At 38.6% G+C, this 12,879-nt stretch overlaps 1 protein-coding gene across 13 annotated transcripts in view; it reads right to left on the bottom strand.

Moving 5' to 3' along the window:
* Positions 1-12,879, bottom strand: part of pikfyve (phosphoinositide kinase, FYVE finger containing) — a 42,519-nt gene that overhangs the window by 12,505 nt on the left and 17,135 nt on the right. For 7 of the 13 annotated variants that reach the window (XM_073855239.1, XM_073855241.1, XM_073855240.1 and 4 more), the window contains 10 exons: positions 10,944-11,091; positions 10,680-10,847; positions 8,930-8,992; positions 6,736-6,865; positions 6,399-6,579; positions 5,047-5,121; positions 4,854-4,961; positions 4,611-4,751; positions 4,214-4,340; positions 698-1,929 (listed from right to left, as the gene is read on the bottom strand). In XM_073855239.1, coding sequence (XP_073711340.1) covers positions 698-1,929; positions 4,214-4,340; positions 4,611-4,751; positions 4,854-4,961; positions 5,047-5,121; positions 6,399-6,579; positions 6,736-6,865; positions 8,930-8,992; positions 10,680-10,847; positions 10,944-11,091 — 2,373 coding nt within the window. Of the gene's footprint in view, positions 1-697; positions 1,930-4,213; positions 4,341-4,610; positions 4,752-4,853; positions 4,962-5,046; positions 5,122-6,398; positions 6,580-6,735; positions 6,866-8,929; positions 8,993-10,628; positions 10,848-10,943; positions 11,092-12,879 lie in introns of all 13 variants that reach the window. The other 6 variants (XM_073855235.1, XM_073855238.1, XM_073855237.1 and 3 more) reach the window with 2 other exon arrangements.

Below are 12,879 nucleotides of genomic sequence, written 5' to 3'. Positions count from 1 at the left end.
ATAGTTGGAGGAGAGCAGGGGTGAAAGTACTATTTTCAGAAAAACTTGTATAGATAATGTTTTAGACAGAGATATATTTTTGCTGTGGTCAATAACTCACAAGTGTGGTCTATCAATACCAGGTGGAATTTTGAACAAATGTAAAAATACTTCAGTAATATTTCACTTTGAACATAAGTAGCAAATTGTTACAAATTTTGCATTTCATTTAAAATTTCAGTTTCATCAAGTTTCAAAAGCAACTCGACATATCACAATTGAATTGTTGAGAATAAATTGTTTTTTTAATAGTATAAACACTATAAAAATTTAATTGAATCAAATTAGAATAATACACCAAAAAAAAAACATGGTTACTACACTTTTACCACAAAAAACTTAATTTCCATAAAGGAAGGAGTTCAACAGATCAAGCTGCGAACTTTGCAACCAAAGTCGACGTGTTGCCTCAAAGGACCCAGGACCCAAAACGCAAGTGGTGGCATCCCGAGTCCCATCATCAGAGATCCAGTTATTTTATACTTGTGCTTATAATCCGTCTGCGCATGAACTGTGAATGGCTTTTGCACATAATTTAACCAGTCTATATTATCACAAGATGACTAATTCTTGTTTTGGGCAGAATTTATACCAGTTTATTACAAATGTTATGATATCGTCCATCCCTAATTAATAATCAATGAAAGTGACCCCTCACCTTACTAGCCCATGACATTTCATTCTGTCCCGCCCCTTTATCTTCTTCACTGTCCGACTTTATGGGTGCCTTAGCGGGCGGTGCTTCCCTGAACTGCATTTCTTCCCTCTGCCGAATGCGTCCTCCTTGAGCGCGGTAGTCAGCCAGCATCCGTGCCAGATCTTGACTGCTGCTCAGATGCTCTGCTATGCGGGTGCTCATAAGTCTGTGGCAGGGCAAGATCTGGATGGTTCGCTGGTGCGAGACAGTGCCGTTGGTCAGACTCCCAGAACTCGGGCCGGACTCTTTAAGCAGCTGCCTCTTGCGCCGGCCATCCAGCTCCTTCGAATCTTTATTCAGTAGAGGAGAGAGATAAACCTGCTCCGGAAAATAGTCCCGGCTAGGACAACGCAGTCCAGCCGACGTGAGCAAGTACGGCTCCCGAAACGTAATAAACGGCGAGATGCAGAGGATAATGTCCTTTAGCTCCTGTTTAAATAAAGTGGAGATGGATTTGAGTCGATCATCTGAAGAAGCCACATGCTCGGTCACAAACAGGTCAGTGTCATCCTGCAACGGGTCCCTGAAGAGCCGAGACGGTGGAAGGGAAGTGTCGGAGCCTGTGCTGTCATGATGCACCAGAGTTTGTTCCGGATCTTTGTTCTTCACCTCCTCACCTGACTGTTTGTGCGCTTCCTCTGACATCTCTTTCAAGGCTGAAATTAAAAAAGGTGGCGACACTGGTTGGGGAACAACACTTAAAGAGGAGGAAACAGGCGTGGAGGTCTTCATCATCGCCTCCTCTCCTCCGTAGAACGAAATAACGGAGCCATCTTTATTAATTCTGGGGCTTTCTCGATCTTTAAGAGAAGATTCAGAGTGCTGCCTACTGTGAACTTTAATAACCTCCTGAAGCCCCGGTTCAAAGTCCACTTCTGAGGCGAGGATGAGGTTTTCTAGCGTAGAATCATCATTGTCCAGGCTATCTCTTCCCCTGACAGTCTCCTCCTCTTCCTCCAAAGTGGTACTTTCCAGCAGGCATGGGAAGGAAGAGCTTTCAGTCAGGCTGGGAGGCATTGCAAATTCATCCATGAGGAAGGAGATCTCCAGCTGTAAGTGGTAAGCCACACACACCATAAAGATGATGATCTCTTTCACCCGTGCCAGCTCATATTCGGAAGCACCGCGGAGTTTGATAGTGCAGCCCAGCTGAGGAGGACAACCCTCAAAAAACATCAGGGTCTTCAGCTCATCTGTTAAAAAAAAGAGATGCATCTTTTCTGTATGTCCTTGACTGATTCTTAGCAATACAAAAAACAAAAAATATCTTTAATTTTGTTATCTCCTAGCTACAACAAGGGCTGTCACAATGATTAAATAATCGTTTCATCGCGATTGTTTGACCTCATTGCAGTGATTTCATATCACCACAATGATTGCATATCTATCTAAAAAACACAAGGGGGAGCTGCAGCGCCTGTATAAATGAGACAGTATCAGATGGTGCTCCTTAACTTACAGTGTAAAGCGATAGATTGCAAATCCATTTAATACAGTGGAAAAAACAGCATTTAAAGAAATACTGGAAAACTTTGATAAGCAATATGAATTGCCAGGTAAAACATACATTTCGAAAACGGCAATTCCAAATGTAGGGAAGTGAAAGATGCTATTCTTAGAGATCTATAAGGAATTTATTTTTTTGCAGCCACTACAGACATGTGGTCCAGTACTAATATGTTCTTAGTAGGATTAGCCTCTATTTAAAGCCTATTGAGTTATAGTCAGTTTGTTTTGATTGCATTTTTATTTTTAGTTATTTTTCCGACACTTTATTGTATTTATTTCTAATGAAGAATTTTCACAACAATGTGTAAAAATTATTTCACGAACAAACAAAAAAAATTATGAGAATCAAACGTCAAAGCCATAAGACAGGCAATTAATCGTCATAATCGGCAAAGCCCTAAAACAGGCATTTAATTGTCATAATCAACACAATTTATTAAATAATTCAGCCAAATTTCATAATCGTGACAGCCCACGCTACAACATGTTTCTGATTTGTAAATGCATGCTGTGTATATTGTTGGCCAAACATGACCCAGTCTATGAAAACCCAGGTAAAGTTTTCTGGGTCAATGACGTGACGTTAATTATTTTGTGTCCGTATGGTTCATTTAATGTAAAAGGGGTAACATTTCAAAATAAATTTGCAGATTACTTGCATACATTCTCTTTTTTGAGGAACAAGTCTAAAATTTCTGTTTTTATTTCATTTTGAAAGAATATTTGGGAGATAATTGCAAAAATGTCAATGTGGTGTAACCGGTCTGTGTCAATTAGTGTAAATAGCATTTTTTAAAATGAAAATATAAATATATTCATAAAAAATGAAATAAAATAAAATATAATCATCTAGTTTAGTGTAATACGTGAACGCGCGATGCTGACCGGCTCTGCTGGGAGAAGCATTTACCTGAGACGAGCGGAAAGAAAGAAGCGCGGTGCATGTAGTAACATCATGTCACAATCACATGTAATAATACACCTAACTTTATCACTATGAATATATACAAATATGATAGCTTTAAGTACTCACTATTAAGCTAGCATATCGATACTTGTAAAGTTTAAAATACATTTTGTTTGATTCGGTAACAAACAAGCTAGTTATATTTATAAGACAAAGCTAAAAACAGGTTGCATTGATACAAGTTTTTTTATTATCATCAGTTACACTGTGATGGAGGTGAATTTCGTGGAAGATTTATAACATATACAGTGTTTTGCATGTAAGAGTTTCTGTGATGAAAGCATTGTTGACTCTTATGAGGACTACACTCCAGAGACAATACCGCTACTGCATCGTCGACTCGGGTAAAAGCCACGCGATATTTACTCTCGTTTGATTTCTTCGTTTATTCCTTTTGTTTGCCTTCTTTGCCTTCGCTGACTGCATATGCAGGTACTGTAAGTTCTGAATGCTCTTTCTCTGCCTTACTTTTGCTCTTTCGCGATTTCGTGCCTCGTGCACGTTCAAATCAATCAGGTGTGCACATGTGTAGGCAGATCCCATAGCAACAGGGGTGGTGCCATGGTCGCGAGAGAGAGTGATAGTCGCGCAAGCCAATCATTTGTTTCGTCCCGAATCGAAATAATGAGCTATGTTTAAAACAGTCGTGAAAGGTCTACAGACACTCAAGTTTTATACTCTCTTTTTCAGAGTACTTACATTTTAATTATGTACTGGTATATAAAGACAGTTTAAACAAATTTGTAAAAAAAGTTTTTTAGATAATTCCTGCCTATCCTGCCTTTAAAATATACCTGCGGCATGCTTTTAAAATTTTTTTTTTTAAGATTTTTGAATTTCTCATCTTGCCAAACTGACCCTTTTACATAAAATCATCTTACATAATGTAAAGAACATTCTGTAAAAATATAACCTAACCTTGATATCTTTAATATTGACTGAATAAGACAAACAGCATTGATAACAGAAACCGTGGTAATTTAAAAATAAAGATGTCTCACTGTTTGGGAGCTGGAAGGAATGTAAGTAAAACTTGTGGCAGGTCCCCAAGCGAGGTTTCGTCAAAAGCTGGTCCATTGAAATGACTAAATCTCCCTGAGTCATTCGACTCACACGGTCCAGGACTTGCTGCAGTCATAAAAACACATCCATCCATCATAAAGTAACCCAAATGACTAATAGCTTATATATTTCTTTTGAAATTCCGTGATACATTATGAGAGAAATCGATTAATATTTTAAACTTATTTAGCAAGTCACATATTTATTGAAAAATACAGATCAGCACTTGCAGGAAATTTATGTGTCATATACATCTGAGGGTGAATAAATTGAGTGAATAATTTATATATTTAGATGAACTATTCCTTTTAATGATATGTTTGAGATGGTACTAACAGGTTTGACGTTTATCACAAGGGTAATCCCGTGTTCCAGTAACATGTCTTGTGCGATTCTGGACACCGTCTTCTCTACTAGCACCAGGTTGGGCCGGACATCTGCAATCCTCTGAACATAGTTCTTCAGAAATTCATGCTCCTAGAAAGAGAAAATTGTAAACCATTTCATTTTCTTGGTCTTTTTAACTGTGTATTATCTGATAATATTAGCATCTCTTTGCTTAAGGAGTGAGAGGGTTACCTGTAAAACAATTGGGTCAATGCAGCTCAACTTAGTCTCTTCTCTGTAAAGATACTCAATGGAGCATTTGAGAAGGAGGATCTTGGGGTTTTTGATGTAAGGATTCATCTGTTGAACAAGTCCTGGTACCATTAGTACAAATAGCAAGTATCACATGACCTGTTCTGTGGTACAATGTCTAACAAATACAAACCTTTTTGTGTGCAATATTCTTTGTGCAAACAAAGCCGTTCACTACAGCAGAGTCAAACTTCTTTCCTCCTGGAATCTTTAAGAAAATCAAAAATCCAATATTTGACTTATTGATCTAAACACTCAAGCATAAAACCATATGACCCAATAAAAATGCTGTGTATTCCTACAGTATCTTACTGTATTTACTATTGAAACAGGAAGTTTAGGTGATAGAAATTATAAGAGGCATTTCTTTAATTTTAATGGCCAATTGCCTTCTTTAGACATTATTAACCTCTCAATATTTACCAATATTTTTTGGTTCATTTTCCCTGCAAAGAAAGCCTGTTAAGTTTTTTACATAATAAATATAAAACCAAGAATACTGAATCTTATTTCTAAAACAGATATGCACTACAAGCCACAAAACCTTAAAGGATTAGTCCATTTTCTTAAAAGAAAAATCCAGATGATTTACTTACCACCATGTCATCCAAAATGTTGATGTCTTTCTTTGTTCAGTCGAGAAGAAATTATGTTTTTTGAGGAAAACATTGCAGGATTTTTCTTATTTTAATGGACTTTAATAGAGCCCAACATTTAATACTTAACTCAACACTTAACAGTTTTTTTCAACGGAGTCTCAAAGGACCACAAACAATCCCAAACGAGGCACAAGGGCCTCACTCAGCGAAACGACCGTCATTTTTGACAAGAAAAACCACAAATATACACCTCCAAAGCACAACCTCTCATCGAGATCCGGCCGTGATGCGCCAGCGTAACCCCACGCAATACGTCATGACGTCAAGAGGTCACAGAGGACGAACGCGAAACTCCGCCCCACTGTTTACAAGTGTCTTGAAAGAGGACCGTTCCTACGTTGTTGTATGTCAACTGATACCAATTAATGTCTTTGTGGCAGTTTATTGTTTAAAATGGTCCGCAAATGTGCGTTTTATATATGTAACACGTGACCTCCCTACGTCACTGCGCATTTACGTTAGGTAGCGCTGGACCGGACCTAGACAAAAAGTTGTGGTTTAAAAGTACATATTTTTTATTTTTCTTGTCAAAAATGACAATCGTTTCCTAGAAAAGACCCTTATGCCTCGTTTGGGATCGTTTATAGACCTTTGAAACTCTGTTGAAAAAACTGTTAAGTGTTGAGTTAAGTATTAAATGTTGGGCACTATTAAAGTCCATTAAAATGAGAAAAATCCTGCAATGTTTTCCTCAAAAAACATAATTTCTTCTCGACTGAACAAAGAAAGACATCAACATTTTGGATGACATGGTGGTGAGTAAATTATCTGGATTTTTCTTTTAAGAAAATGGACTAATCCTTTAACATTTGATTGCTTCTCTTACCTTCTTGACATGGACCAGTTGACGGATATCCATGTCATCATCACAATTGCGCACATCCGGTCGCACTGTCTGCACCACCTGTCTCACCACAGGTACGATGATGTCACGCCAAGAGAGAGACAGTGACTCGCTGTATAACAGCTGCTGGAGCAGTGCCATCATGTGGCTGTGATTGGCTGATCTGAAGAGGAGGAATTATTAATATAACACACTTACATGTGATTATTTATACTTTTCAATGTGTTTAATGTATTTTGCACATAAATATAAATGAGTCACAGGCTGATGAATGTCTTATCAGTTCAGCATGTGTCTTTAAAAAAGTCCTAATGCTCACAGCAATCGCTCCATCGCTTTCTTTTCTCCATTTTCTTCACGCAGTTGGTCCAGGGAACTGTGATGCCAGCCGAGAGGAGTGAACAGCATCTCTTTAGTTTTCTCCTCAACCCTTCGGTTAAACAAAGACTCTACAGAAAAGAAATCTGTTAGCCATTTTACTTACACGTTCAAAAGTTTTGAAACAATCTATGCTTACTTTAATTCGGCAAAATTTTATAAAATCTACAATTAAATGAATATCTAGCTTAAAGGAGCAATATGTAAATGTTTGACTGTACAACATATAAAAAAACTATAATATTTCCGCAGATATGTATGAAACATTTTAACTTCACATTTCTGTTTCTCTCAAAAACAATGATTTAAAGTTCCGCGTTCCAGGGCGGGATGTTTGTTTTTGTGTTGGTCTGTGTGATCCTGCCACTGCCAATTTACCCAATAGTATATTTCTACAGCTTGGTTGCCAGTTATCACGGTTGCTTAAATAAGACTGCAATGGACCATCTCCGGTGGACGCAACCTCCGAAATGTGCCGCAGATTGAAGTATAAGTATAAAGGTTGTGGGTTTGATTCCCATGGAATACATATACTGTTAAAATCAAATGTTTTTGCTAAAATACGTACTTTGAAGCACTGTATTATTATTATTAAGTTTTTAAAGGTGCAGGGTGTAGATTTTAGTGACATCTAGTGGTGAGGTTGTGAATTGCGCCCCTCCTTTTTGAAGCACAAAGAGAAGCTACGGTAGCCGCCATAGGACAAACATGTCATTGTCTGAGACAACATAGTGACAAATGCGCTCTGTAGAGTAGTTTTTCCGTTTAGGGCTACTGTAAAAACATAATGCCGCAATATGGCGGCCTCCATGTAAAAGGACCTGCTGTGTATGTAGATAAAAATGGCTCATTCTAAGGTAATAAAAACAATAGAGTTCATTTTGTAAGGTCTTTATACACCACTGAAAACATGGTTATCTATATCATGTTGCATTGCTGTCAAAAGATCTTTCCAAAATTTACACACTGCACCTTTAAAGGATTAGTAAATTTTCTTAAAAAAAAAATCCAGATAATTTACTCACCACCATGTCATCCAAAATGTTGATGTCTTTCTTTGTTCAGTCGAGAAGAAATTATGTTTTTTGAGGAAAACATTGCAGGATTTTTCTCACTGTAATGGACCCCAATGGACCCCAACACTCAACAATTTTAATGCAGTTTAAAATTGCAGTTATAAAGGACTCCAAACTATCCCAAACGAGGCACAAAGGTCCCATCCAGCAAAACGACTGTCATTCTTGGCAAGACCTCACGTAATTGCGTAATGACGTCGAAAGGTCACGTGTTACATATATGAAACGCACACTTGCGGACCATTTTAAACAATAAACTGAGACATTAATTAGTATCATTTGACATACAACAACTTCGGAACGGTCCTATTTCTCCACACTTGTAAACACTGGGGCGTAGTGGGCATACGTCATCTGTGACCTCTTAACGTGATGACATATTAAGTGAGGTCAGCTGGCGTGTCACACGACCGAGGAGACGAGAAGTTTTGCTTTAAAAGTGCATTTTTTTTTCTTGCCAAAAATGACAATCGTTTCGCTAGACAAGACCCTTATGCCTCGTTTGGGATCATTTAGAGTCCTTTGAAGCTGCAATTAAACTGTTAAGTGTTGGGGTCCATTAAAATGAGAAAAATCCTGGAATGTTTTCTCGACTGAACAAAGAAAGACATCAACATTTTGGATGACATGGTGGTGAGTAAATTATCTGGATTTTTTTAAGAAAATTGACCAATCCTTAACACCACATTGGCACGGCTACTTTCAAGGTGAAAAACACAGTAAAAAGAAAATAATACATTCATTGAAAAGAATTTACACTAAACATATATTCTGATAAATGATGGTAGCCACACAGTTGATGGTACCTATTGACTTTCATAGTAGGAAAAAACGAATATTAGGAAAGTCAATGGGAACAGTTAGCTGTGTGCTTACCATTACTTATCAAAATATCTTGTTTTGTGTTCAACAGAAGAAAGAAATGAATAAAGGTTTAAAATAACACAAGGTTGCGTAATTGATGACAGCATATTTATTTTTAGATGAAATATCCCTTTAAGTTCTTTGAACAAGATTGTATTGTAACAAACAGCACTAAAAAAACAAACACACAGTTACCTTTAATGAAGGCATCACTGATGGATATTTGTTGACCTCCATCTTCAGATAGCAGGGCATCCACTGTAGAGAGAGAGTTTTGGTTTGAGACAGAACAGTCATTTGTAGACATTAGAAGATTATGTAGGTTTAACATGCTGCCATGAGGCCATGCCACAGTGTGGTGCATCACGATATGTTAGTTTCTATTAGTGTTTATTTTAAGGAAGTCAATGCTGCTGTGAGGCATACTCGACCTATTAGCAAGCCATGCTTTTGAGGTAGTATAATAAAATGAACAATGCATTATTACTGAACAACTGAAATGCAAAAGGGAAGTAATGAGAGAGTGTGTATTATTAACCGATTATTTATCAATTATTAAATATTTATTTTGGTAAATTGGAGAGGGATTGAGTAATGGGTATGGGTCTCAGATGGGCAAGGCATAAGCCTAATTTTGACACAAGTCTATACTTTTCTAAGTATATTTCACAGAAAAGGCAATCCCAAAATGCACTGTAAACATGTTTTTCAGCCAGTTGGGTGGATACAACTTTTACTCAATATTTGTGTTATGTAATTTGTGTGTTTATTAAATAGATCATAGATCATGTGTTTGTTCCATCATTTCCTATTTATGAGCAATTCTGAACACTATGGGTGCTGTTGACTAAGGTGGTCATGTATTAATAAAGTTTCATTTTAATAGTACAATAAACCCTTTTATCCCCCCCAAAAAACTTTGATATGATCTCTTAAAGGGACACTCCACCTTCCCTGAAAACATGCTCATTTTCCAGCTCCCCCAGAGTCAAACATCCGATTTCCACAATTCTGGAATCCATTCAGCTGATCTCCGGGTCTAGCAGCACCACCTCCAGCACAGCCCAGCACAATTCACCGAATCCGACCAGACCACTAGCATCACGCCAAAAAATTGAGTTTCGATATTTTTCCTAATTAAAACTTGACTCTTCTGTAGTAACTTTGTAAACTAAAAACGACAGAAAATTAAAAGCTGCAACTATCCAGGCAGACATGGCTAGGAACCATACGTAATAATCATAATAATCAAGGAATTGCTGCCGTAACATGGCTGCAGCAGGCGCAATGATATTATGCAGCGCCTGAAAATAGTCCCCTGCTATTGAAAGTAATCAAGAGGACTATTTTCAGGCAGTGCTCAATATTATGCCTTGATTATTACGCCAGAATGAGAGTATAATTCCTAGCCATATCGGACCAGAAAATTGCAACCCTCAACCCTCCGTCGGTCCTAGTACACGAAACCCTTTGGTTATTGTCCAGTGCGACGCCAGTGGTCTAATCAGATTCAATGGATTATGCTAAGCTATGCTAAAAGTGGCACCGCCAGACCCGGAGATCAGCCGAATGGACTTCCAAAACGGCAAAAATCAAACGTTTACCTCCAGGGGAGCCGGAAAATGAGCACATTCCCAAAAAAGTGGAGTGTCCCTCCAAGTATTGTGGGTTAGTGTTGTTAGCATACCATTCAAAGCATGAGGGGTCAGATTAGGAGTAGGACTGCCTCAAATTAGATTCTATTAAGATGCTGTCTTAAATGTAGCTGCCTATGAATACAACAGACAGCGAGGCAGCTAGGTAGGGTTAGGAACGCAGCCAGTGAGTTAGTGCTGCTTTTAAAGCAGACAGAGGCAAACCAGGATGGCCAATGGGCCTCTCCGCCTCTCCTCACTTGGTGCATGGATGTCGTGTTCTGGGGTGAACGGGTCATGGGGCTCCATACTTTTTTGTTCGGCCGTGTAAGGAGGCACGTGGGGGTACTTGGCCTGCTTCTTGATGTGGAAATTGACATTGTCCTGCTCCACGTTCAAACTGATGGAGGCGGCCGAGTCACTGTCCACCGCAGAGTGGAAACTGCTGACGGATGTTCTTTTACTGGGACTGGCCGAGTCTGTAAAATTGCGAGAGGGGGCCGGCAAGTTGGCTGATGAAAGAAAATGAAGACGTACTGAGTGATATAGGATGCTGACAGCTGTGAGACACTTACTTGGGTTGACATAGTCATTTTCATCTGCTAGCTGCTCTGTGTCACTGTCGTCAAACTTGATGTCTTTACACCACGACGGTTCAGAGTGTCCCTCCAAGGAATTCACGCTGTCGCTGTCTGGAGAGGGAGTTTCGGAGAACTCTGTGCTCTGATAATCAACAAAACACCATTCTGATATGATGACTGTCAAAAGCTTATTTTACATGGTATAATACAGAATTGCAACCTGTAGGAACTTAGCCAAACTAGCACTGGTTTAACCAATGAACTACAATAGGGCTGCATAACAAATAATCGTTAGCAGAAAAAAGTGTTTGTTTACATCATATATGTGTGTGCAGTGTGTATAATAATTATGTATATATAAATAGACACACACATGCCTGTATATATTAAAGAAATATTAACATGTGTATTTACATTCTTATATTTATATATAATTTATCTCCCTTCCTGTAATCGCGTCACTACTAGAGCAAGCTCCTGATTGGCTAACGCAACGCGTTTTCCCGCTAAATTTCAAAATGTTCAACTCGCGCGTTTGCCGCGGCAACATTCAATTCGCACCATTTGCGCGGAATTGCGTGTTCCGCGCCGAGCTAAGCGCCTTATTCGCGCCGTGAGACCTCCAGGCGCGCGTCAACGCATCTTTACATTGACTTAACATTGAAATCACTTGCGCTTGACGCCTCTACCGCGGCTGGTCTGAACGCAGCATTAGGCCACCATGCTACCATTATGCTGCGTTTACACAAACCGCTTTGAGGCGTCAAAATCGCGTCTACCGCGCCTAGTTTGCAGCTTGAACAGTTTGAATGCATTCGCGCGTCTAGAGTGAAGTAAACGCATGGAAAAAGCAAGCATTTGATGCGCGTCAGAGGCCAAATCCGCTTCTTGTGGGAGGGGCAAGTGCTATGCGGTTGTCTGTTTGCAAGATGGCTGATGTTGATTGTGCATTCATCGAGTGAGCTACCGGTTTGTATTTGGTCACCGTACTATAGGGGGAAAATAAACGGCATGGGTCGATAAACATCACGTGACTAAAAAGTGAAATGTGTATTTACAACTTACCAGGTTGCCCAAACGCAAAATGCAACTTGCACGAATGAGGCAGAATCGCATCTACCGCGCTGCGTTAAACTCCTCATTCGCGCCGCGCCTCTTCCACGGCTGGTGCAAACGCAGCATTAGATGTGTTGTTTTTGCAATGTTATAGTGATCATATATAATTATTTCTCTTATGTCTCTTTATTAGAATACAACCAGAAAAGACAGGAAATGTGTATGTAGTATTACAAACAGTGTAAAAGTATAACTGAAGTGTCAAGTATTTAGGGTAAACTCCCCTTCCACTTAAGCAAAAGCAGGAAACTGCAGGATCTCTTAAACCTAAATGAAATTAAATCCTAATTTCTAATTCTAATCAAATTACTTCAGGACTTCAGTCTTCTCAAAAAAGCTCAAGATGTGTTTCGTGCCAAGAAAGGTCACACTAAATACTGACTGATGCCATTTAGTTCTGAAAATTGTTTTGTTTTTAATTTTGTGTACATAGTTCCTGTGTTTTCTGTTTGTATCTTAATAGTGAAAAATAAATATGGATGGACATTAAAACTTTGCTAAAACAACAAAGCTGGTGGTGTTGGCCTAAGACTTTTACACAGTACTGTACATAATTACTATACATAATATATACACATATACCAACACTTTTATTCTGCAAATGATTAGTTGCGATTAGTTGTTATGCAGCCCTCAACTACAATTAAATATGAGATGTTTGAAACTTTATTTATTTATTTGCAACTCAGTTTGGTGCTGTTAGTGTTTTTAGAAAATGTTTCAATTAGCCTACACAGCTATATTATAATTACTGTAATATAAAATCAAAGATATTAGATTTGACAACAGCAGCATATATTTACACAACTGCCCA

This window comes from Misgurnus anguillicaudatus, chromosome 17 (genome assembly GCF_027580225.2).
Source record: "Misgurnus anguillicaudatus chromosome 17, ASM2758022v2, whole genome shotgun sequence".
Lineage (NCBI taxonomy): Eukaryota > Metazoa > Chordata > Actinopteri > Cypriniformes > Cobitidae > Misgurnus > Misgurnus anguillicaudatus.
Note: the sequence above shows the minus strand (reverse complement) of the source record. Positions and strands in the feature narration are given on the sequence as shown.